Below are 20,611 nucleotides of genomic sequence, written 5' to 3'. Positions count from 1 at the left end.
CAAAGGGGCGGCCAGCCCACCCAAGCCACCCCTCCAGCACAGCCCGTGGACCCGCCACCTACCCTCACCCCATATAAGGAAACAGCTTGCCCTGCCTCAGGAAGCGAGCAAGGGAACCTGTTACTTGTTTTCGCTCCCTCATGTTGCAGTATGAGTCCCAATAGAGCCTTGCCTGAGTTTCTTGTCTGGCCTCTTATCAATTTCTATTGATTAAGGAGTCCAAGAACTCTGGTCAGTGACACACAGATTTGCAAAGAAATGTTCCCAGCATGTTTACTTCTAATAAGGAAAAATTGGGAATGATAATGTCTATCAACAGGTGACTAGGTAAACACATTGTTGTATATCTATAAATGGAATAGTACTCAGCACCAACAAGGAATGAACAGTTGTTACATGCAAGAACAGGAAGGGCTGTCAAATTAGTTATTCTGAGTGAAAGAAGCCAGACAAAATAAAAAATGGTTCCACTTATGTGCAACTCAAGAAAAAGCAAACTAATCTATAGTTCCATTTATAAACAATTCTAGAAAATGCAAACAAACTAAAGCAGATCAGTGGGGTGGGGGGAGAGGGCGTGGGGAGTAGAGTGGGAATGGGTACTGTGAGGTGGGACCAGGGGAAGAGCCTGCAAGGGGAGAGCCAGGTTTGGGGGAGCAGCGCAGGGAGGTAGGCGGTACATGGGCCGAGGGGGCCAAAGAAGGCCAAGAGGAGGCGGTAGGGGCAGGAGCAGGAAGCGGTTAGGAGGAGGAAAGCGGGAAGGGCAGGAGTGGGGTAAGGAGCACAGCGCAGTGTGGTGCTTGGAGACCGGACAGGAGGGGAGGTGAGAGGAGGCGGAGCGGAGCATCGAAGACGTGGGCGGGTCCTGCGGGCGTGGGCGGGTCCTGGGGCGTGGGCCCCGCCGGGTCGCGTACAGCGTCATGGCGCGCTTCCTCTGTGCGCTCAGGAGCCTTCCTTTCCGAGAAGTGCCCGGGTGGGGGTTGCGGGGCCGAGCGGGCCGGGGCGGCCTCGGCGCGAGTACCGGACCTGGGGACGCAGGTAGGACGCGGGCCTCGCAGGCCCCGCCGCCACCTCCCGGCTTTCGGTTTCCATTCACTTGCCAGGACTTGGGAGCCCGCCTGCTGGTTCTGGACCTGGCGCTTACTTTCTCGGGAAGCTCCTTCGGGACGCCCCTGCCCGCCCACCTCCCGCCTTCTGCGACAGCTGGTTGTAAATTGGCAGGGGCGGGGAGTGGGGGGGGGAGGTCACTGACCCCTGTAAGGATTTGTGTAAAGGTATTGGTCCTCTCTCCAAACGTGCACACACTTCTTTTTTTTTTTTTTTTGCATAAAATGTTATGCTCTAGAGCCGGGCCTCAAGGTGTTGGGTCAGCAGCCCACCCCGCGCGCTCTCTGCTGCAGTGGCCCCTGCTCTGTTATACTGTCCCCCTTCTCCAGTTATGTCTGCTGCTTTTCGCGTCTGAGAAGCAGGCGGTTCAGACTTTGCATGCCTGTGGATCTGCTCCCTGACCTGCTCTATTTCTGTGTTTCCAGGACCCAGGGAAACGTGTGGACTAATAATCCACACCTCCTTTAACCTGATAACCATCGTTAGTCAATGGCTGTGATACAGACTAGGGAAAAGTGTGTGTATTTTCTACAAAATGCCTTTGGCTGCTCTGTGGGACTGGGGCACGTTTACATTTCATCCTTTAGTACGGAGTCACTTGTGGAGACGTGCGTTAGCTGGCACTATATTTCAGGCCTATTTCAGGGGAATCTAGTGCCTCGTGTCCATTGGCTTTCTGGGCAGATGCCTAGCCATCCCATCTCTGAATGCATTTGTTATGTGTCTATTGAAGACATTTAAAGCTACATATCTGTGCTGAAAATGTACCCAGTCACTTGGAATTCTTTTTATCCCCTTAAGTTTTCAAAATGCTGTTAAATAAATAAAAGCCCTGGAAGTGTGCAGTGGGAACTGATCCAACATGACTTGGGGCCATGGCCTTCAGAACCGCTTGGTGTCTCTAGTCAGCCAATCTCATTATTTGTTCTGTGCCTACTCTGTGCCAAGCAATGGTTTCCTGAGAACCACAGGTGATGGAAACATCACAGCTGTGCGCTGGAGCTCTTCTCATTCCCGTTTATAGGGTGGTGGTTTCAGCAGAAATTTGTCCTTCATGTTTGTACTTGGTGCTGTCAGAAACAGCCTAATGAATCGCCCTGGAATCTGAGGTCCTTCAGCAACGTTAAAATTTGGCCAGACACCCATACAGTAACTGCTAACTTATCAGACACCCCCTCCTGGGAATTCCTTCTAAGGAAATAATTCTAAAGAAGAACAGAGTTATATATGCAGAGATGTCTTTAACAGTACTCTTAAGAACTAGAAACTGGCTCTAACCCAAACGTCCATCAGTTAAGGAATGCTTAAGTAAACCATGAAAGTTCAATTCAACAAACTAGTAGGCAACCACTGAGAATGACGGGCAGGTACTAGTTTTGTGGTTAAGGGGGTTTCAGAGTCGACAGTGTCAATCACTGACCCTGTGTCTTTGGGCACGTCTTGAACTTGGTACGCTGAAGCCTGTTTTTTTCTTCCATAAAATAAGGATAGTGATAATGGTAGGGTTGTTTTACAGAATAAATGAAAAAAAACCTAAAAACATTTTATCAAAATATTGGTGCTTAGTAGGTATACAATAAGCATTTGTTATAATTACATAAGAAATGGAAAGGTTAAAAGTGCAGCTGCATTTAACCCTGTGTTGTGGACTTGGGGCCTTGTTTATATATTGGCCTAGTTATCCACGTTGTGGGGAGGACTAGTGAGACATAAACAAGTACAGAGGTTTGCTGACGGGGAAACATTTTATAGGCTATACATTTTATCACTTATGGCCAATTATCACACAAGCATTGTACATGTGCTTTTAGCAGTAAACTTAAAGCCAGCAGTGACACACCTCATAAGTCATTATACTCTGTGATAACTAGGCAATTTTTTCCATCCTGAACATTGGGGTCAAAAATGTGGTTTGAAGCAAAACAGTAGCTTTCCACTAGAATTCTTTAAATTTCTTACCCAGTTCAGCAGTATGATCTGAAAGTTACCATACGTTTTCCATATAATTTAACATGCTAAATAATCCTAGTTACTTTAATATTTCTTCTGAGATGTCTAGGGGCCCTTTGGAATACTCGAAGTTAGCTTGAGAAGGAAACTTACAATCTGTTATCAAAAGCACCTCAATATTCCTGGATAATTTTGTTCTCTTAACAGGGAGAAAGAAAACCTAATTCCAGTTTTGTACCAGCTTACTATTAATAACAAAGGTCATTTACCTAGTTAAATCCAATCTAATCTTTTTTTTTTGGCTGCATTGGGTCTTTGTTGCAGTGCACGGGGTTTCTCTAGTTTCAGCGAGCGGGGGCTACTCTTTGTTGCGGTGCGCGACCTTCTCATTGCAGTGGCTTCTTTTGTTGCAGAGCAGGGGCTCCAGGCGCGCGGGCTTCAGTAGTTGTGGCACACAGGCTTCGTTGCTCCGTGGCATGTGGGATCTTCCCGGACCAGGGCTTGAACCGTGTTCCCTGCAGTGGCAGGCAGGTTCTTAACCACTGCGCCACCAGGGAAGCCCGCAATCTAATCTTAATCACTCCTTCAATGTACGAAATTCTTTTCTCAAAATTCCCGTTTTTCACAAACCTTTTATCACTTTTTGTATCCATATGATTTGTCCCTTTTTTTTGCCCATCCAAAAACAACCAACTGTAGGACAAATTATTATTCTCATTTTTCCTCAACAAATATATCTCCATTCTTTATACCTTCTCTTGCCGACAACACATATCCTACTTGCTTTCCACACTGAAATGCTTCCCTTATCATTTTTAGTAGCTTTAATTACATATTACAATTTTTAACCCTTAAAAGCCTTAACAAAACCAAGAAACAAGTAATTGAACTGTTATACCAGCATTTACTGATTGGCAAACTTAAGAACATATTCCATAACCTCTAAAAACTTAACATTTTTCTCATAGCATAATTTCTCTTTAATGTGGTACAAGATGTGTGTTTAATAAACCCAAACATCTTTTGAAGTTTTACTATTTAACCCAAGGCTGAAGTCTCAGGCAAAGTGGGCTGTGTTTGTATTTCAAGGACATGATAAGAGTTAACTTCAAGCTTTCTCCTATGCATATTTTTGTTCTCTCAGGGTCAGAATTCTGAAAACAGTATTTTATCAAGCCAGCTTTCTCTAACTGCATATGCAAAAAGAACTGGTTTTGGAATTTCAAAAGAGTTTCATCTTATCCATTCTTCTCCAGAGTATAAAGAATACTGTTGTCATATATTGTTAAAAAAATTATCTTCCTTTTTCTTTAGTCGTAATCTCATAGCTAAAATTTTTCTAATGAATTGAACCTGACCTTCCCATTTTACAAAAGACAGCAAAGATACCAATCACACAAATGAAATACACACTCACATACCAGAAGACAGAACTGTCACAATCCTCCAAGACAGTGACCCATGTGGAGTCCCAAACAAACACTTCCCCAACACAAAGGGACCTCGACAGTAGACACACGTCAGAACCAACTGGCAAAATGCCCAAATGACACACTCAGTGCTCACAAATAGCCCTCAGTGTCAGACACGTCAGAACCAATTGGCAAAATACGCAGATAGCACTTCGTGCTCAAAAGAGAAGTCGGCCCGGCTGCACACCCGTGGACTTACTTGGTCATGGAGCTCGTTTGTCCAGCATGTTTCCGTTCCACCAAGGAAAAGCGTACGTTGACAGCCAGTGCCGAGCAGGGGAGAAACAGGGAGGATCCCCCAAACACGTAGTTTCGGCAGCTGCTAGGAACGTCCCCCCAAACCCCCCCTCTCGGGGCCAGCGAGCCTCGAGCAGCGGCTCCTCACAGCCATCCCGGCGCGTCGTCATGGCGGCTCTGCTCGGGAAAACCCCGGGAGCCAGATGTCGCGAGAGTACAGCAGCCCCAGGTTGAGAGCCAGAAACTGTAACCGAAAGTGGGATCGGGCTGCTCGCCGCTCTAAAGCCAATAAGGAGGCCGGGTTGGTGGGAAGGAAAGTTTGCTTTATTTCAGAGGCCGGCAGCCTGGCGGGGGAGGGGGCAGAGGCCTGTCCAAAGGCCGACTCCCCCCACTGACAATCAGTGGGCAAGAGCTTTTATAGATGCGGGGAGAGGGCTACACGCAGAAACAGCGCAGTCAGCTCTGACAGTCATCTTGACGTTGGTCATCGGTGGTCTGATCGGCAACATCTTGATTGTTTTAAGTACAGTTAATCTTCAGTTCCAGGGTCAATTTGTTCCCATTTCTTTGAGGCCAGCTCTCAGAATTGTGGCAGCTTATGTCATGGTTACAGTCTGGTCATCATGTAGTTAACTTCTTCCACCTGGTGGAGGGGGTTTAAGTATCTGTAAGACAGCTCAAAGGATATGGCTCAGAACGTTATCTATAGCCCTTGAGGAGGAACTAAAGGTCCTTGACTATACTTAATGACAAAAGTATTATTATTTAGTCTTGTTGGACTGTTTTCCTTTGTTTCTGCATTTTCTCACTTCTCTGATTAAACTTATTCTTTGGCTAAAGTTTTTCCACAGACAAAAGGCAGACTGAGGACATGGGGGGCAAGCACCATAGGGTCCTGCTCCATTTCACTAGGACACTGCGTTCTTGTGGTTTCCTTCCCACCTCTCTGCTTGTCCCCATTTCTTCAACCTGCATATTGCGGAGAGCCTCAGGGTCCAGCCCTCAGGCCTCTCTGTTCTGTCTACACTCACTGACTTGGGGATCTTCCAGTCCCCAAGATAAATAACATCTAAAGGCTGAGGGGTCGCAACGTTATATTTTCATCCTAGACCTCTCTTGGAACTCTAAATCCATGTATCCAACTGCCTACTTGACATCTCCACTTGAATATCTGATTGGCATTTTTAAAGTTAAGAAATTCAAAACCAAGTTCCCAAACCTACTCCTCCTGTAGTCTTCCCCCATCTTTCAGAGCCCAGAAGCTGTGGAGTATGACCCTTGGCCCTTTGCTTTCTCTTACCTCCACATCTGACCCATCAGCAGATCCCCCGGCTCTACCATCAGACTGTGTCCAGCGTCTCGCTACTTCTTAGCCACTCTCCTGCTGCCACCCTGATCCAGGTTTCCACGTCTCAGCCAGATTAACGTAGCCTCTGTAATGGTTCCCCTGCTTCAGACTTTACCCTGCTTCAAATATTTTTTTAGTATATCTACCACTGATCCTTTTAAAATATGTTAGATCATGTCATGCCTCTGCTAACCTTCCAATGACTTCCAAACTCACTCAGAACATAAGCCAGTGTCCTTACAATAGCCTTCAAGGCCCTAAATGATCTGGCCCCCATCATCTGTCTGCTGTCCCTTGTACTAACCTTCCCTGCTGACTCCACCTCCGTTGCTCTGGCCTCCTTGCTGTTCATCAGACACGCCAGGCACACCCAGCCTGGTGCCCCTCTTGCCTGCAGTGCTCTTCTCCTAGGTATTCACGTTGTGTGTTTGTTCATTTCCTTCAACTCTTTGCTGAAATGTCGCCTTCTTAATAAGGCCTTCCCTCATTATTTTAAATTGTGTGTGTGTGTGTACGCACACATAAATACATACACACACATCCTCACACTCTCTAATCTCCTTTGTGATTTTTGAAAAAATCATCTAAAGTTTTACATTCTTACTTTACCTCAACTCCATAAGGGCGGCGATTCTTGCCTGTTTTCTTTACGTTTGTATCCCCAGCATCTAGAATAGTGTCTGGCATATAGTAGGTGCTCTGTAAATATGACCAAATGAATGAAGAAATGAATATTTATCAAATGCCAAGGCACTGATAAATAGGGGTACACTGAACAAAGACACAGTTTTTTCAGACTTTCAGCTTCTAGTTGAATGAGACGTCCAGACAGATTAACCTGCGATTGTCGTGTCTATCATGGAAGCACTGAGGGCCGTGAGAACCCAGAGGAGGAGCTTGCAACCCAGACTTAGGGGATCAGGGAATATTTCTTGGAGAAGATAACATGTAAACTGAGACCAGAGATTGGAGACTTCGGTTTCTGTCCTGGCATGTAAGGATCTTAGAAGTCTTCACTCCATCTTAACAAGTAAAAAGCTAAACAAACTATGATGTCTTCTGGGGGAACTCAGAGGACCACAGTTGAGAGGGACTGGAGCATAGTAGAAGGGAGAAGTTGGAAGTGGTAAGCAGGGCCAACCATGAAGAGCCTTGGAAGTCACATCAAGGAGTTTGGAATTTATCTTGAGGGTATTATGTCACATTGAACAGTTTCGGGCAGTGAGGAAAAAGAAGCAGTCGGAATAGGGGAGGGCATACAAATTAGAAAAAAATCTGTAATAATCTGTGCTGGAGGTAATGGTGGCCTGATCCAAGGTAGTTGCAGAGGGGTGAGAATGAGCAGATCCTAGAGTTATTTAGGAAGTAGAACCAACAGGCTTGGTGCAAGGGCAAGGGAAGAGTCATGGATGATGGTCTGGCTTTCTGGTTTGAAACATGGAATTGATGAGCTGGAGCACATGAGAAGAGGACCAGATTTGGGTTGGGGTGGAGGAGATACATGACATTCTTTTGTTTGGGACGGGCCTAGTGGAGATATCCGGGTGTGGATTGTGTATGGATCCGGTACTCAGCAGAGAGATCTAGGATGGAGGGAAAAAATAGGTTGGGAGTCTCATCATGTAGATGGTACTTTAAGGATAAAATCTCCCAGGGCCGGGGAGGGGGTGTGGAGGGATGATAGAAGAAAGCCTAAGACAGACAGACTCCTCTAAAGAACACCAGTATTCAAGGATGGCTTGAGGAAGGGGAGCTGAGAAAGGATGCTGAGAGGGAGGAACTGGAGAGACAGGAGGGTTTAGTGTCATGGAAGCTGAGGGATTAGACTCCACCAGAAAGAGAGAATGTCTAGTGTCACTTCTATGGAGAAGTAGATGGGATGAGGATGAAGTGTTCCTGGGTGTCCCTAAGAAGTCCTGCTGAGCTCTCTGAGAGCAGACCAGTGCAGCGTGTCCCACCCAGAGGCACATGATGTCAGCTGGCCCCACTGTCAGTGATGCTAGCCTTGCTTACTTGGTTGAGGTGGTGATTTCTAGACTTTTCCATTGTAAAGGTACATTTTCTTACTTGTAAAATCAATAATTTGAGGGATCACATTTTGAAAATGTGTAACTATTCCATTCTTCAACAGTCTTTTTACCCAAGGGTTTTAGAATTCCCTGATGATTCTTGCTTGAATCCGTCTATTATCTTAGTGATTGCAAAAATGGTGATTTTAAAAATTTCATCATTCCTTCTCCCTTTATTACTTGGCATTCTGCGTAATAACTCTGAAAGTCACTAAGCAGTAATAATTATCACATGAATACATTTTGCTTTGCTCCCCAGGACCTGAGTTCCTGAAAAATTTGTGTGTAACTGAGCAATATTTCCATAGGAATATCTCAGAGGTATATTTCCATTGGAAAAAAGAAATCCCCGTGGCCTTATAAAAAGTATTTAAGAAAGGACACCTTCTAATATATTTAACAGATAAAAACCCTTAAATAAAATGTAGACAACCATAAGCAGTCAATAATATATAATACTGAAAATACCATATTGTGCAGTATTATGAACTCGTGATGAAGACACAAGTCTTCTCTTGCTGAGAGATTATTTAGGACTTTCTTTTTTGTAACCAAAAATGAAATTCAGCTACGATTTTCTGACATGTTTGTTATGTGGGTGGTGACATCACAGGTTTTTAACATTTCATCTTCAGTGCTGTGGTCAAGTTACTAACCCTTTGGGCCTTATGTTCTCCTTTGTAAGTTGAGGTGTAAGCAGATGATAAGGTCCTTTCATAGTCTTAACGTTGGATGATTAAAACGTTTGGATGATTAAAATGTTTATTTATTATAATATACATTAGGCTTCCTACCTCCCTTTGGCTAAAGTTATTTTGTTTACACTCACTGGAAAAAAAGTTGTAAGATAGAAGCTGAAGGGAGCAGAAGAAAGGAAGACAAAAGTGGAAAAAAAAAACCTGAAGCATGATAATAGATTATGGTAGGTCTCAGTTTCCCGTTCAGGAGTATGTGCTATAGGAGTCTCTTATTTTTTCCACACAAAAAGAATTTTTAATAAAAGACCTCCTTTGACAAACAAAATCAGAGATATCTTTATAAACCAGCAAGGAAGAGGGGTTTAATAACCCACTGGCTCCACGATCTTTTCTCTCCAATCACTCAGCTACTCCCAGCTGTATCCTGACAGGAAACACTCCTTTGAACGTAGTAATAGAAGAAAGATGAACGTCTACCCTTAGTAACCCAAGGAGAATTTATTCTACCTTATTTCACATTTCAGCTGCATCTTATCTTCTGTGCCCCAGCAGGACTGGAAAACTGGCTCTCTACTTATTACTCATTTCTTATTAAACTAATGAGTCAATTACAGTATTTTGTACCTGAGCTTTCTGGTCTCTGTGAAGAAGGAAGGGGTGGAAGGGGGAGGGGAAGGGATGGCGTGTTTTGCTGGGAGATGGTGCACTTTAGGAGAGAGGCTAGGGAAGAAAAGTTCATTGTGCCTTACTGGGTTTTTTCCAAGCAAAATATATTTTAATAATATAGAAATATATAAAAGTCCTTAACTTGATCAAAGACATCATTTGAAAGTCAGTAGCACCCATCTTATAATTTGCAATTTGTCGACCATTGCCATTAAATAAATTCTTATACCGTAGTTATTTTGAGATCCCAAACAATGCAATGAAATACGAAAAACAATTAAAAATATAAATATTTGTAGTAAAGGCATGACTCTAATTCTTTGGGGAAATAACTAAATTTTCTTAGACAAATCCAAGGAAGTCAACCTCAGCACTCTGGGCCTTGCTGTTTTAATTTTTTTTAATTCCTATTTAACAACACAGGGTCCCTTACAAAGCGGAAGCCGGTTCTCTCCAAGAGTGAGTGGCAGAAGAAGCTGACTCCAGAGCAGTTCCATGTCACAAGAGAAAAAGGGACGGAACCGGTAAGCTACACCAATCGACAGTTTCTGAGTAGATGTGTTGGGGGCAGGGCAGGACAGGTTGGAATCTATCTCGCTACAAAACCTAACTCATCCTCTGCTCTGAGAATCTGATGCCTTTCATTGCTCTCCTTCTTCGGCCATGAATATCCATCCAGTTGTGCAAACCAGAATCCTTCCTCTGGACACACTGCCCTCCGTCGCCTCGCCCACCCATTCTGCCTCCTAAATGACCTTCCCATCACTCGGCTTCTCTCCGCTGCTCTCACCTGCAGGCTGGTCCAGGCTCCCACCAGCCCTGGCTTGCGTGCATTTGCCTCCAGCTGCTCTCCTCACAGCTGCCCTTGCTCCCCACCTTGCCATTCTCCGTATGGCTGGCAAAGAGATCTTTTGAAAACAGATCTGACCACATCACCCCCTGCTCGAAATTCTTCAGTGGCTTCCCACTGCTTTCAAAGTAAAGAGAAAAGTTGAAAAGTGGCTAATAAGGCCCTAAAGGCTCTGGCCCCTACCTCCCACCCCTGTCCTCAGATCCGGCCACTTTTCCCCCTGGTCACTGCACTCCGGCCACACTGTCCTCTTTCAGCTCTCAGACCCTGGGCTTCCCCCTCCGTTCAGGCCCTTTCACCCTGTGTCCTCCCCCACCACCAACACCCCGACCCATTCAAACCTACCTTTCAGCTCTCAGCCCCACTCTCACTCCCACAGGGAAGCCTTTCCTCAGCCCCGATGGGTTTGCTTTTACCAGTACTTTCTCTTCTTAGCACTTGCCATCCTTGGTATACCCCAGCACATAACATGGTGCCTGCAGATAACAGGCACTCAAAAAATAAACCGTGGTGACTGTCGCATGACTGCAGGCCACGAGGGGGACACATTATTGACGCTGCCTTCAGTAATCTCAGCTTTCTTTCATTTCCTGAGAGAACAGCCCTCAGTGGTTCCTCATTATAGTATGTACCATGTTTACTGTGCTGCATTTCCCAACAAGTAGTCTGTCTTAGTCCCAAATATGACCACTGGAATATAGTTATTGAACCAGGTTATTAGATATTTTCATTGGTGAAGCAGACCCCACAGAGTGGACCACAGCACAGCGGTTTCAAAAGTTGTAGAATATTTATATCTTTGAACTTAGCAGTCCCTGCAAAATTCAGGTAAGCTGTCCGTGTGCTATGGCCGTATAACCGTGGTCTCACCCTCAACTTCGCCACCGATGCTAAAGCCGTTAGACAGGCCAGCAGATCCCAATAGATTCTGGTGAAATACTGTTATTTTTGAAAACTTCCTGTGGGTGGGATTTTAGTAAAGGCTTCCAGCATTGGATACACACTAGGTTTTCAAGTAAATACTGGAATGAACAAGTGAGAAGCCCTAAATAAGTGGTAGGACTTGTATAAAACTGGGGAGGAAGGGTAAGAGGGCAGACAGAGGAAATCAGGTGAGGAGGCAGAGGAGAGATGTCATTTCATAAAATACGTCGGCTAAGCATTCTTTTATGGTTGATTTTTTTTTTTTAACTTACTGTGCTACCAGTTCCCTGTCACTTCCTCTGCCCACTGTCCCTGCAATGACAGAATTATATTTTGAATATTATCAGGCTGTCCAGATCGCATGAGTAGGCTTTTCTAGATCACCTTCAGGTCTGGGCAGCCCTTTGGCATGTGTGTCTCATCAGCCCAGGTAGGGAGGATGCGAAACTTCCTCTTCATTCCAGATGCCCATTCGTGCCAGCGTTGGGTACAGGTCTTCGAGGGGACAGGCCAGAAAAAGACCAGCTCACCACTGTTTGGATGTCTGCAGCCAAGTTCAGGGTGTTTAAAGAGGGAAAACATCCTAGTGTGCTGAGATGGTGGGCTCAGTAGGCTAATTTGAAATTGTCCATTATGCAGCTCCCTGAAAATGTGCTGTTAATCCTACCACGAGGAATGTGAATGTTTGACCTGTGGATTTGTCGAGGTGGGACGTCTAGAGAGGACCAAGGGGGCTGCTTGTTTCCTGAGTCAGCTCTGGGACTCGGTGACCCACCCGGTGCCTCAGCTTCTCTCCATAAAATGGGACGGCGCCTGCCACGAGCCACTGCTTGTAGATTTTCACACTAGGCTCGTGCAAGAGTTTCTTTTTCTTGACATTCCTTTGACAGAGGAGATGACGAAAGGAATTGGGCAAAAATAGCCTTTTTTTTTTTTTCAAACAATGAGATCAGTTTACAAAATAACATTTAAAAAAATTAGTCTTGGCTCACTCATTGCCTCAAGTCTCCTTGTGTTCCTCTCGGAACCTGCAAACTCCTTAAGCCACGATTAACGTGGTAATTTCATCTAAGTAGTAATTTAGGCCCTGCGAGAATCTAGCTCATTATTTAGCATTTATTAAGTATGCAGTGTCCTAAACACCACGTGAAGCATATTAAAGGCACAACCCTAATCTCACTGAGCTTTGCTTTTTATGTATCTAAATCCTGTCTTTAATTGGAGATTTCAAAGTGTTTTAGACAGTGGACTAGATTCCTGTTGTATTAACTCTTTTGAAATGGTGACCGAGATCTTACACAATCCAGAGGTGCGGTTCTCTTGCTTTTTCACAGGCTTTGATGTTCTTGGGTGAAATGTGCTATATAAATACAAAGCATTATTAATGTCATAATTTGAATATTTGGCACAATAAAGGCCGGTCGTAAACAAGCCTGTAGGCTTCTTCACTGGGCGCATTGTAATTTTCTCTCCAGTGATATTTGCACTTTGTCAAATTAGTACAATAATTCCTTTATTGGGAGACTTAATCTTGGATTTGGATCTGCTGTATCATGTCCTGCCGAAATTATGAGAAACCTGAACCTGATGTATCTCATTTACTTTTCAGCCTTTCAGTGGGATCTACCTGAATAACAAGGAATCAGGAATGTATCACTGTGTGTGCTGTGACAGCCCGCTCTTCAGGTGAGATAAAGATCAAAAGGTACCGAAGGAGAGTAAGCCTCTAAATTCATACATCTCTGTCTCCTGGGGCCTTGGATAAATACATACCCATGATGTTTTTAATCGCCCTTCTCATTTGGCCTGGTTGCTATAAGTAGGGCTGTTCATTTAAGATTCTTGCCCATCTTGATTATTTCTAGCGTTTAGAGCATTAACTTCTTAGCCTATATTCTTTCTTTCTGTATCCGCAAGAAACAGCTAAAAACAAAACAAACTTGGTGGGCACCTTAAGATAAAGCTATTAGAGTTTTTTTCCTGGGAAAGTATTTAAGTAAATCTAAACCATAATGGTATTTGCTTGGCCATGTGATTAAAACTGTATCTCTCCCAGGGAGAAATGGGTTTATAATTTAATTTAGAAAATGTAGAATTTTATGAGGATAGATTCCCCACAGTGCTTGACAGTAGTGAATGCCATGCCCTCTTCTATGTAGCTAAAAGTAAATTTAATTGTCCCTTGATTTCAAAGCCTCTTTTAAGTCAATCAGGATCTGAAATCTCTCCACAAAGGCTTTTTTGTTTAGACATGCAGGCAACAGTCTAAAAAAAGTAGATTCGTTGAAGAAGAAAGGAAAACATCTTTGAAGTCCTGTTTTTCAGAACTTCAAAGATGTTTTCCTTTCTTTTGCATCAACCCTAAATTGGTTTAGAATAAAATATAAATCAAGCCAGCTCTGTGAATCTTCCATTAGGCAGTGCTTCATTATGTGCTTTGGGCTTTGAGCAGACTGGGCTTTCCTAGGCTGCTAATGTGGGCTGAATTTGGAAAGCCAGACCCCGCCTGCAAGGATGAGGAACAATTAGGATTGATTTTCCTTCATGCTCACGGAAGGGCAGGCCTTTGTCCGGATTCATTCACTCTGTCGGTGGCTGGTGAGGAGATAGCAGAGATGGCAGTCAGGGGAATTCCCTGGCAGTCCAGTGGTTAGGACTCCTTGCTCTCACTGCCAAGGGCCCGGGTTCAATCCCTGGTCGGGGAGCTAAGATCCCACAAGCCTTGCGGCATAGCCAAAAAATAAATAAATAAATAATAAAATAAATCTTTAAAAAAAAAAAAGAAAGAAAAGACAGCAGTCAAGCTGAGATGGCCTGGGGGAAGCTAGGAACAGTAAAATGGTTGCATATTTCTGAACCATTAGTTATTTTTTGACCTTTGGTTCTATTAAAAGGGAGAAATGGGACCTTGAGATGGCCACACTGCTTTTAGCCAAAGAACCCGTGTTGTAAAAGTATAAAGCACGGCCTTGTGACTATGCATTAACCAGCCAGATGTTCTGTTTCCATCTTTCGACTGTGAAGGCAAAAGATGTGAGGTCATCTTTGCAAGAGCATGTTCCTTCCTACATTGGAGTCTTTGTTTTTTAACTTCATTGGTGTTCCAGTTTCTGTACCTGTAAAGATGACATTCTCTTCCTACCCAATGCCCAGCCAGGTTCTGTCAGGAAATCACAGAATGTTGGGGGTAGGTAGGGACCAGAGAGACCAGAGCAAAAAACTCTGTCTAGTAGAACTTTCTATGATGATGGAAATGTTCTGTATCTGTTCCATCCACTTCGGTGGCCACCAATCACACGTGGCCGTTGAGCACTTGAAATGCGGCTGATGCGGCTGAAAAACTGAATTTTTAATTTTATTTCATTTTAAATAATTTTAAATAATTTAAACTTGAAAGGCCACATGTGACCAGTAGCTACTGTATTAGCACAGTGCTCGTCCAAATTAAGGAAGCTGAGTGACCATCCCCAAAGCAGCCAAGACTAATGAGAATACCAGCCAGTTCCCCAAAAGCCCTTTCATCAAGTGGCCAGTTTAATGACCTGCCAACCTGTTTGTTTCTTTTTAATCATTTAGTTTCAGTTGCAGTTTCCATTTTCATTTCTTAAGGACTTTTGAGTTTGTTCCATTTTTTTTCCTCCCGCTGCTGCTGCTGCTGCAGCTGAGACTGAGAAAAATAAGAATATATTCATAAGAATCTTTTATGTTCCAGAATGTACTCTTCTTAAAGATGAATTTATTTATAGGAGAGACAGTGTAGTACAGTGGCTAAGTCTGTAGATGTACATCCTGGCTTCATTGCTGTGTGACCTCAGGCAAGTTTCTTAACCTCTCTGTGCCTCAGTTTCCCCACCTGTAACATGAGCACGCTAGTAGTACTGAATTCATAAAGTTGTTGGGAGGATTAACTGAGTTATGAGTTAATACATGTGAAAGCACCAGAGCAATGCTTCACACATGCCAAGCACTGGATACATGTTAGCAATGAGACATTCTTAGAGACAGATCCTTCTTAGGGCCATATACATGAATGTGTCTTTGATAATGAGGAACTCTTGAGAATTTCTTCTAATTAATGAGAATCTATAAATGAAGACTATATTCCTGACGGTGCTTCCCATTCAGGAGGGTGGCTAGCTGTAGGGATCCTTGTTTGACCTCTCATTTTCCCTCTCTCTTCTGTCCCCAGTCTCCAGCCTCAGTAACAGAGAGCAGGAGTAGAAAAGAAGTAAACATTCCTTCAAATGCTTGTACAGAGTCAAAACCAGGTGAAAAGTCAACTAAACAGTTAAGGAATCAAGTGGATGAGGGATCACTGTCTCTTGGCTGCTGGGCTCCTTGCTGCCTGCATACTTCCCTTCAGGCCAAACCAGTATGGTGCACATTCTGGGGGAGACAACTCAGAGACATTTAATCCAGGGTTTCCAAGTCAAGAGCGCTCTCTGGATTTTATCACTCCCCTGGGGACTCCAGGCTGTTGCTTCCTTAACCTTGGAATTTTGTGACTTTGCCCCTCCCCTGCTTCCTCTATTCCCCTCCCTTCTCCTCCCCCTGCCCCCCCCACACTGATTCTGAAAGTGTTTATTAAAATCTACTGTGAGATCACATGTTTCATGGTCATAAATCTTGGAACAGAAGGAAACTGAGAGCCTGATGTTAGTTCCCTTTTTACAGAATATCCTGACATCCTACGTGTTAATAGGAACTAAGTAACATTGTTAACCTTTTGTGTGCTCCCATTCCTTCAAAGGAAGGAAAATTCTTCTACCATGAGGGTTGTCAGTTATCACCAAGTGCCTCTGCTGCTGTTTTGGGGGCTGTGGAATTTCCAGAAATGAAGATTAAAAACAAAGCAAATAAACATATAACAAAACTAAACAAAAGAAGCACCTCTAAGAGTACATGACTAAAGATGGTCCAGAATGGTTTTAGTTTCTCAAGGGAGGGCCTTACAATCTGCTAATTATTTAAATGTGTATATTGGAATTTCTAATTCACCTTAATATTTAAGTTTTCACTCTTAAATGATATATGATGGGCCTCTCATATTACCTGGTAAATCTCCAGATTCTGTAAATTGCATCAATAAAACTTTTATTGTTTCCCATAAAATGTTTTAAGTGACTTTTTATTAGTCTTAGATTCATTCATTAAAAAAATTATTATATTCATAATTCTCCATCAAAATTCCTTTAATGATCACTAGTTTATATATAACGTTCAGTGTGGAAAAGCTATGATTAAAAGATACTTAAAATGTTTTTCCCTGGACCAAAGTAGCTCGGATGAATATTTTTGAACCCTTGGAAAACAAAAAGGGTTGCAGAGAACCCAATCTGAATGTGCAGACACTTCTAATTGGACCCACAGCTGCTCAAATTTCATGGATACCTGTTACTACTAATAATAATGATATTTAAAAAATAATAGCTACTGACTTAAGTACCACGTGTCTGACACTATGCTAAAAACAGTAAACGTAGAAAGCATCTCAGTTAATCCTCTCAGTAACCCCATGAAATAACAATGCCATTACGATTCCGAAGATCAGGACACAGAGGCTTTACAAGATTAAATAACTTGCCAAGGTTGCATAGACATAACAGACAGAGCCTGGCTTCACACCCGAGTCTCTCAGAAGTCAACCTCAGAGCTATACCTGAGTTCCTGGGATCTTTTCAGGGCTCTTCGAGGTGCTCCCTTTTGCAACTGCGTATCCGTGAGACCACATGCTCTTACTACACTTCAGTCGAAACAGCATTGCAGCAGATTGAATGCACGAGCACATATAAAGAGTCAATTGTCATTTTTTTTAAGCTAGACAGAAAAGAGATTTACAAAGTTATAAAACAGTGCAACTCTTCGCACTAAATGTTTGTTTCAGTTTGGAAAATAGAATTATTGTTGCAAAAATAGGTTATTTATGTTAGCATGTAATGAATTTATTATTTTTAAAAATAATTTAATGCATATGTTTTTAAAATTCTCACTTATAATTTCTAATTTGTTAAGTATTGATAGACAAAACTCATGTAAACAAAAGTTCTCAGAGATCCTCAGTAATTTTGTAGTACAGAGGGGTCCCAAGACCAGAACGTCTGAGTCTCTGTCTTACATTAGACTCTGCTGGGGTTCGTGCTCTAAACTGAGCTTCCTTCTGTGCTCATAGTCTAGGGATTTGATTATTTGCCACTTTTCCCCCCTCTTTACTCAGTTTTTGGTGTTTTTGGTTATTTTTGCAGAATTTACAATTCATTTCTTGTCTCTCCTCCTCAGATAGTGCCATTTCCCTGCCATTTAAAATTTGTTTTCCTAGTGTGATTTAAGGGAGTCATCTTTCAAAGCACTTAGAGAGTGAGTCTCTGATGAGTAGATTTGCTTGTTGCCCTCCTCCTCCTCTTGCCGGCTCCTCTGCCACCACCCCCCCCCCCCCCGCCCCAGCATCATTCGTCCCTGTGGCGCTTCCCCAGGAAGGTCCCTGCACTGCGGTGATGACTCTGGGTGCCCAGGCTTATGTATCACCACTTGCTCCACAGCACAGCTCCTTAAACCCTCAGAGCATCTCTATAACGTAGATGTGATTATCTGCATGTTACAGATGAGAAAACTGAGGCTTGGAGAGAATAAGCAGCCTGTCCAATTTCACACAGCTAAGAAGTGACAGAGGCAGCTCTTGAACCCCTGAAGGCAGTCAGGCTTTGAATTTAGATAACCCGAAGTTCCGGTGGCTGAAGACGGCTGTTTCATCAGTTCTCACGCTTCTCTGATACGCTAACCTCACAATGCCCTCCTTCGACCACTGTTATTTCGATTTCCCCCTTTCCTACGTTTAGAACACAGGGATTTGATCTGTTTCCTAACGTGCAACAGTTCACAAAGCTCCTCATGTTTTTAGTCCTTGAACAGGATGACTTCGACATCCCATCATCCCATTGAGAGGGATGCCTTCGACATCAAAAGAACAAGAAATCTTTGACCTAATAAGACAGCGTCTTTAATAGTGGAGATGCAGTGGGCAGATTCCTGTGGAACCAGTGGTTCACGGAACTGGCCTTGGGATCTGGCAGAGGAGAAGGGAATCGAATCGTGCTTGGTAGAAAAATGATTCGGGGCATAAAATGTTCCTTGTATGGTAATAGCAGCCTTCACAGCTGTAGTGTCATGATGTCTAACACAGCTCTGAGAAAAAGTACTGCTCGGGCACTGGATGGCCTTCGTTTTCTGAGGCTCACGGGACGTCTGGCTCTGATGAGAGTGACACAGGGATCCTGCGACGTGTGGACACCTCGTTGGGACCAGCTCGCACAGAGGTCGTCTGCAAGCAGGTGGGTGTCCTTGTTTTCTCTGATTTGTTTTCCCCAGTGCCGCCCCAGATGCCGCAGAGAGCTCGCTTGTCCTTGCATATCTGGTGTGACGGCCCGGAGCACTTTTGTCACGGAAGCACCTTGGGTTTCTCCTGTGCTGCTGGTCCCTATCTCCCATCACTCCGGGCACTGCAGACCCGAGAAGGAGCCTTTCCTGGTTCAAGCCTTGCAGAGATGGGAGCAGAGCAAGGGTCTGAAAGAGAGAGCTGGCCCTTTACATTCTGTTGCACAGGGACAATCAGCAGGAAGGCCGAGCCTGGCTGGCATCCCTATGCCCCCTTCTCACTCTGCAGCGTGTCAGCAACCGGCGGAGCGGCGCTGCAGGTGACATCAGCGCGTTATTCCTCCTGTGAGCTTGGTAGGAGAGAGTGGCTTAAATCCAGACAGCATATTCACGTAGATATCCTTGGGTGCTCAAATGTTCTGGTTTTGTAAGCAGATAAATATAGCTTAGTCTTGTCTTCAGTAAAAAACAATAATAATACACTGGCTACAAGATTACCGAGTGCTCACCCAGGGACAGTGTTAGTGCTTTAAATGTGTCGTATCAGTGAATCATCACATCTCTATTACGTAGGTATAATTATCATCCCCATTTTATAGATGAGTAAATCAAGGCCTAAGTTAAATCACTTGCTCATATTCTCACTGATAAAGGAGAGAGCTATTTACCACTACTGTGCTCTGCATCCTTTCATTTCTTAATCAAATTCTGGTACAATAGACTTTTTCCCCACACCAGTGTCAAAAACTCGAGTGGGGCGGCCATGTGGGATTCGTGTGTCTGGTTTTACATAAAGAGCCTTGTCCCAGTTGAGGAATGACAGAGGCTTCTCTCCTTGCAGTGCGAAGCTCACCTTGGCCATGTGTTTCCTGATGGACCTGGGCCTACTGGTCAGAGGTTTTGCATCAACAGTGTGGCACTCAAGTTCAAACCAAGCAAACACTGACTACCCACAAGAGTCCCCTTCCCTCGCCACTCCCTCATTTCCAAACTCAATTTTCATAATTTATGTGAATGGCTAGTTTTATTACCTACTAAACCAGGCTAAGTTTGCTGCTATCACCAAGCAAGTCACACCTTCTCTAACTTACTACCTGGAGTCAGCTCAACCCTGGCTCTGGCTTTGACTGGAATTTCACAAGATGACAGAGGGGCAACCGTTTCCATTAAATCGACTTCTGTGGGCTTTGCTTGGACCAGAGGGCATGACTCTTTGGGGACATTTGGAGGCTGATGGACAAACCAAAGAATTCCTACAAAACCACCCTGAACGTTCCATTGCAGTTAAGTTCTTCATGGACATATATAGGTGAGAGATCAAGTGGAAAGAGGAAGGAAAATATGGGGTAGACTAATTCACAGTCCCAGCATGGAAAGAAGCAACGAGGAGGAGGGTTGTGGATGAGCCATGCTTTGGGGGATCCACGGGATGCATGATATTTTTTTTCAAAACTTTAGACTGTCTTGAACATTCCAGTTGCAACTTCTCTACTGGCAACTTAAGTTTCAATGGGAGTTTGCTAGATTTCAGTGATAATGGATACAAGTGGCTACAAAGTTAAACTTTAATTTAGTTCAAATAAAATATTTACTAAAATCTGTTTGCTTTTTGTCTAAGTCTGTGAATTTGCTCTTTTATAAAAATGACTAAATCAAATGCCAAAAAATAATTAGGTCACGTGGTAGTAGGTGTTTGGTTACACCAATGCTGATAGCAACTCAAGTGTTTTTTACAAATTGAGAGTCTTGAATAATTTGTTACTGGAAGTGTTTAAATCATTTTCTTTGAGACTTTATGGATAGAAAGGAGGCTTAAGTATTCTATTTTTCTCTTTATTACTGTGTTATGCATTATGAACTCTTCTTCTAGTGCTTACCCTGGAAATCACAACATCCATCCTTAACCTATTACAGTCATACTA

General features: G+C 43.6%; 1 protein-coding gene across 1 annotated transcript; it reads left to right on the top strand.

Annotated features, from left to right (window-relative positions):
- The first annotated feature begins 898 nt into the window (after nucleotides 1–898).
- On the top strand, nucleotides 899–20,290 carry MSRB2 (methionine sulfoxide reductase B2). The gene is made up of 5 exons (XM_057544637.1): nucleotides 899–1,038; nucleotides 9,971–10,071; nucleotides 12,931–13,007; nucleotides 18,499–18,646; nucleotides 19,531–20,290. Exons 1-5 carry the CDS (start codon nucleotides 921–923, stop codon nucleotides 19,633–19,635), a joined length of 549 nt encoding a protein of 182 aa, XP_057400620.1. The 5' UTR covers nucleotides 899–920; the 3' UTR covers nucleotides 19,636–20,290.
- The last annotated feature ends 321 nt before the right edge of the window (nucleotides 20,291–20,611 follow it).

The sequence above is a fragment of the Balaenoptera acutorostrata genome, chromosome 3, assembly GCF_949987535.1.
Source record: "Balaenoptera acutorostrata chromosome 3, mBalAcu1.1, whole genome shotgun sequence".
Classification (NCBI taxonomy): Eukaryota; Metazoa; Chordata; class Mammalia; order Artiodactyla; family Balaenopteridae; genus Balaenoptera; species Balaenoptera acutorostrata.
Note: the sequence above shows the minus strand (reverse complement) of the source record. Positions and strands in the feature narration are given on the sequence as shown.

Coding starts and splice junctions, on each gene's coding strand:
- MSRB2 (XM_057544637.1), top strand. CDS start 921: ATGGCGCGCTTCCTCTGTGCGCTCAGGAGCCTTCCTTTCCGAGAAGTG. Junction 10,072..12,930: donor GAGAAAAAGGGACGGAACCG/GTAAGCTACACC, acceptor TTTACTTTTCAG/CCTTTCAGTGGGATCTACCT. Junction 13,008..18,498: donor TGTGACAGCCCGCTCTTCAG/GTGAGATAAAGA, acceptor TGTCTAACACAG/CTCTGAGAAAAAGTACTGCT.